General features: G+C 42.4%; 1 protein-coding gene across 1 annotated transcript in view; it reads left to right on the top strand.

Annotated features, from left to right (window-relative positions):
- Positions 1-239: 239 nt before the first annotated feature.
- LOC308290251 (protein NLRC3-like) overlaps positions 240-6,000 on the top strand; it is a gene marked incomplete at both ends in the record, with an annotated part of 29,015 nt that continues 23,254 nt past the window's right edge. The window contains 3 exons of the mRNA XM_080732037.1: positions 240-307; positions 952-1,049; positions 1,287-3,056. Coding sequence (XP_080588163.1) covers positions 240-307; positions 952-1,049; positions 1,287-3,056 — 1,936 coding nt within the window. The remainder of the gene's footprint in view (positions 308-951; positions 1,050-1,286; positions 3,057-6,000) is intronic.

Below are 6,000 nucleotides of genomic sequence, written 5' to 3'. Positions count from 1 at the left end.
GTGTGTGTGTGTGTGTGTGTGTGTGTGTGTGTGTGTGTGTGTGTGTGTGTGTGTGTGTGTGTGTGTGTGTGTGAGGTGCGCTCACACACAACGTTCACATGCACAGAACAGCCGATCTACAAGCAAGAACTTGTAGATCGACTATTTTTACTTTTACTCAAGTACACCTTGAATTCTGGACGTTTAATAGTAACAGAGTGGTTCTACATTGCAGTATTGATACTTTACTCAAGTAAAAAATGGGAGTAGCTATATTTTCCACCACTGTGTCAGATGACAGGCTGTCCACACCGTTCTGTCACGTCAAGTAAACACAGTGGTGTCGGCTCGTAACGAGTCAACGAGACAACAACCCATTGCTAAAATACAAAAATGTAATATATTCAACTAAAACCATTGAAAATACAATACCCTAACTACTGTATATACCCTAAACTATACCTAAAGTCCGACTTGTGAAAGAGAACCAGGAAAAAGACAGTCACTATAGCACTAGACTGACCACACAGTGACTGCGGGTGCCTCTGGTCAGAAACGCAAGTACAGTGAAACCCCCCCCCCCCCCCCCCCAGAAAGCAGAAAGCTCTGAATCCACAAGCCTATGGGCAAATTGAACCATATCACTGCTCCCTATCACAAGTGACTTATTTATATAATATATATTTATAGAAAAAGTGATTTTGGGTTTCATGACTCTTCAAATGTCTGGAGATTATAGGATGTTGTTACACTGTTAGAACTTACAGACCAATAAACAAAAAGATAAGGGGCTTAACCAGTCCCAAAAAAGTGCACAATAATATTATACAGTATATAAGGGAGAATTATGAACGTATACTTTCATGACAGGGTGGACCCTATTATTGTATTCTTACCAACAGCAAACAGTATGGAAGCATCCTTCTATCAGTGAAGAATAAAACAAATAACAAAGTGTCCTCATCTCCACAGAAAGAGGAAGAGGACTGAGCAGACGTCCAGATGTTCAGGAGAGACATTCACAACCACACCTGGACTGAAGACATCCGGTCAGACCAGCAGTGGACAAAGTAAGACTGGACACAATTTACACTAATTAACAATCAATGTTAATGACTTAAATATTTAAATGGTAGAACGACATCTGTCAACTGTTGACTAAAACAAATCCCAAAATATTATATTCCTGGCTTATTGTTTCCTAATGGAGGATTCAACACATTAATAATTTGAAGACACACAGCTGTAAGAATGTAAAGTTATAACTGTAGCTGAATGTTTAAAATGTCTTCATTCTCTTCTCATAGCAGATGTCAGTGTGCAGGAGGATTTAAAGGATTTTAAGATCACTTTGAACAGTCTTGATCGTGTGACAGACATCACTGAGGTGCCCTCCCTCAGCAGCATCTTCACAGCGCTCTACATCACAGCTGGAGAGAGTGAAGGGGTTAATAACCAACACGAGGTCTACCAGCTTGAGACACTCTCCAAGAAGAACACCCTCCATGACCAACCAATCAACTGCTGTGACATCTTTAAGCACCTCCTCCTTGGCAGAGAGACACCCATCAGAAGAGTTCTTACCAAGGGCATCGCTGGCATTGGAAAAACATTCTCTGTGCGTAAGTTCACTCTGGACTGGGCAAAAGGTTTGGAAAATCAAGATGTCATTCTCCTGGTTCCCTTCTCATTCCGAGAGCTGAACTTGGTCGGAAATGAGCAGCACAGCCTTCTCACACTGATCCTTGTTTTCCATCCAACTTTAAAGAAGGTCACAGCAGAGCAGCTCACTGTCTGGAAGGTTGGCTTCATCTTTGATGGCTTGGATGAAAGCAGGTTTTCCTTCTTCGGCAACAATGACATCATCTCTGATGTCACAGTGACATCATCAGTGGACGGGCTGTTGACAAACCTCATCAAGGGGAATCTGCTTCCAAAGGCTCTCATCTGGATAACTACCAGACCTGCAGCAGCCAATCAGATCCCTCCTGCATATGTTGACCTGGTGACAGAAGTACGAGGGTTCACAGACCCCCAGAAGGAGGAGTACTTCAGGAAGAGATTCAGTGATGAGGAGCTGGCCAGCAGAATCATCTCACACATGAAGACATCAAAGAGCCTCCACATCATGTGTCACATCCCAGTCTTCTGTTGGATCACCGGTACCGTTTTGGAGGACATGGTGGAGACAGACGAGACAGGACAGCTGCCCAAGACCATGACTGCCATGTGCTGCCACTTCCTGTTGGTCCAGACAGAGAGGAAGGAGCTGAAGTATGAGACTCAAGATGGGACAAAAAGAAAAAAGAAAATAACCAAAAGAGAGAGAGAGAATCTTCTGAAGCTGGGCAGGCTGGCGTTTGAACATCTGGAGAAAGGCAGCATCATGTTCTACCAAGAAGACCTGGAAGAGTGTGGTCTTGATGTAAAAGAAGCCTCGCTGTACTCAGGAGTGTGCACAAAGATCTTCAAAAGAGAGGGCGTGATCTTCCAGAGAGCAGTCTACTGCTTTGTGCATCTGATCATCCAGGAGTTTCTGGCTGCAGTCTACCTGTTCCACTGTTTCACACAGAAGAACATGACAGTACTGGATTCATTCATGAAGCATAATACTGAGTACAAGATGAAAGGTTTTATCTATTTCGATAAAAACAGTTCCCTCTCTGTCTTCCTGAAGGTTGCTTCGAAAAAAAGCCTGCAGAGTAAGAATGGTCACCTGGACCTCTTTGTCCGCTTCCTTCATGGTCTCTCCCTGGAGTCCAACCAGAGTCTTTTAGGAGGCCTGCTGCATCATTCAGACTACAGTCCAGAGGAGATCCAGGAAGCCATCTACAACCTGAAGAACACGAGTTATGATGAGGATTATGATACCTATTACTCTCCTGATAGATGCATCAACATCTTCCACTGTTTGATGGAGATGAACGACGACTCAGTGCATCAGGAGATCCAACAGTTCCTAAAGTCAGTGGACAGATCAAAGACAGCACTGTCTCCGATCGAGTGTTCAGCTCTGGCCCACATTCTGCAGTCAGGGGAGGTTCTGGAGGAGTTGGACCTGGAGACATACAACACATGTATGGAGGGGAAACTGAGACTGATCCCAGCTGTGAGGAACAGCAGAAAGGCTCGGTTGGTAGTCATGTGAATAGAAAACTTAGTAGAACAGAATAACTTTACCTTCACACCACTACACTATAACTTGAGGGGATTTTCAAAGTGGGTGAAGGGGCACCCTGGGGTGCCGCGGTGGCAGTCCAGGGGTGCCGCGAGATAATTTTATAATATTTGAAATTTATTTGGACATACAAAGTTATTTTCAGTCAGTTCTAACCAAAATGGCTATTATCTTGCTTTCCTCGCAACATAATCGCTAAAATATGCTATAAATATAAGGCGCTGGGAGTGAAAAGGAATATAATAATGTAGGGGTGCCTCGGATGAAAAAATATATTTATAGGGGTGCCCCGAGCCAAAAAGGTTTGGGGACCCCTGAACTAGACAAGATGGTTCATTTTGGTCACATATCTGACCTAGGCACATCACAAAGTACAGAAACATCATATAAAAGATCTATCAATTCACAGAACAAGACAATAGAGTCCGACTGCAGTACGCAGAAACCCAGTAGGGGCGGGCCTTGGAGGGGGCGGGCCTTGGAGGGTGCTGGATTCAAACGTGGGAGGCGGATTCAGAAGGTTCATACTATCCAATAGAATCATGGCAGTAATGTCACGTGCACGCTGCTCTGCCCACAGGTGGGCTTTGAATTCCTCTTCAAACCTTTATTGAACATGGAAACTAACATTCCCAAAAAATGAAACGTTTTTTAATAATGAAAAGTAACTTTTAATAATAAATAACTGTATTGCATTCATTCTTATTGCCAAAAATTAGTCTTCAAACCATTATTCAACACTAGAAAATAACATTACAAAAAAAGAAAACGTTTCCTAATGAAAAATAACTTTTAATAATAAATATAGCAGCAAGGACCTGAGGACCGGTGGTCTGCGAGAGACCCCCCGCACCCCCGCAGGGTGGCCGTGAGTCGGCCACCCTGCGGGGGTCTCGCGCCGCCAACCGGGCGACCCTCCACCGGGGTCCCACGGCACATTTTAAATGTTTTAATAATCATAATAATTTATAATCAATGACAAAAAGGAGTAAGTTAAATGCTTGTCATTCTAATATTTGTTTTAAATAATCATAATCATTCTATAATATAATCATTGAGAAAAAGGAGTAAGTTAAATACTTGTCATTTATTAGTTTGATTCAGAGCAGGGGGCAGTACGTTTGTTCAAACCTGTCTCAGTTTCATTCAGAGCGTCATATACCTTTAAGAAATGGACACCTCCTTGGCCCGCCCCCTCCAAGGCCCGCCTCCTCCCCCTCCTAGGCCCACCTCCGCCCCTCCAAGGCCCGCCCCTACTGGGTTTCTGCGTACTGCAGTCGGACCCGTCTCGAACAAGAGGCAATAATATTTATCAACACACACACACACACACACGCACACACACACACACGCACCCGCATGCGTGCGTGCGTGCACACACAGTGTTGAATTATGACAGGAATTGTCTTAGTCTTTTGAATGAATTGTAATTAGGTTTTAGTCATATTTTAGTAACCTGAAATGTTACTAAAATAACAGGAAGAGATTACACACACACACACACACACACACACACACACACACACACACACACACACACACACACACACACACACACACACACAGCTGGCTAGAGTGGTGGGTAGAGTAGAGTGCTAGACTAAATTCAAAGTATCATTAATACAGCTGTGTGTGTGTGTGTGTGTGTGTGTGTGTGTGCGTGTGCGTGTGCGTGTGCGTGTGCGTGTGTGTGTGTGTGCCTGCGTGTAATTGATCATCTCTGATTTTACATTTATTCTGTAATTACAGACTTGTTGGCTTTGACAGTGACTTCAGGAAGGAACACATGGAAGTTGTGGCTTCAGCTCTCAGTTCTAATCCATCCCACCTAAGACACCTGGATTTAAGTCACAACATCCTGGACGATTACCTGGATCTACTCATAGCTGCAATGGAAAGTCCACATTGTAGACTTGAGACTCTACGGTGAGATGAATTTACAATAATTATTTCCATCAGTGATTTATCATGTGATTATGATATGAATACTGTGGTGAGACTTTATTTGAAGAGTATTATAAAGGCTGATATCATAGTAACACACATTGTTGACTAGAATAATGAAGAGCTACAGTAACTACAGTATGTACATGCAATCAAACCCTCTTACATTTGTTGTTTCTTTCTTTTGCTGTGTTTTTGTTTTGCAATGGTGAGCCTCTGACACTTGTCTATAACCCACATTTCCATTCAGACCAGTACAGACTAGCAGTATAGACCATTAGGCTACAGATCATTATGGAACTCATAGCAGATCTACAATCTAACGCAATGTGTTGCATCACAATGCTTTATGAGCTTGTAGATCTGCTACTTTTATATAGCATTCTGTATGCATAGTAAATTAGGTGATAAAATAAGTGGTACCGTATATATAGTGTATATTGAAGCAATAAGCCACAAGAGGCGAGTGGTTACCTGATATTTTACACCGGCTGTCTCCGGCAACGTGAAAAATCATAGACATGTACCAATTAAAACTGTTTTATTTCACTAATAATTCACTATAAAGTCTGCTCTGCAAGAAAGTAGTCCCCAGATACAGGAAAGTAGTTCCAGCCTTTTGCCAACAACACAGGTGCAAATAATTGATGCATGGAACACTGTGGAAAGACACACCTGGGTTTGATATAAACTGATTCAAGGTGTGGGTTATAGTCTCATATACCACAGCAATTAAGGGAAACCAGCCAATCAGAATCAAGGAATAGAACCAGCCATTTTAGAAATTGCAATAATTTAAATCCGCTAAGTAAATAGTTACTAAAGTTTTCAAATTAGTAACAAGTAAAAAGAAAACTACATTATTATGAATAATCAAGTAAAGTAAAAGTACCTCAACT

Source organism: Nannobrachium achirus, assembly GCF_963921795.1.
Source record: "Nannobrachium achirus genome assembly, chromosome: 8".
NCBI lineage: Eukaryota > Metazoa > Chordata > Actinopteri > Myctophiformes > Myctophidae > Nannobrachium > Nannobrachium achirus.
Note: the sequence above shows the minus strand (reverse complement) of the source record. Positions and strands in the feature narration are given on the sequence as shown.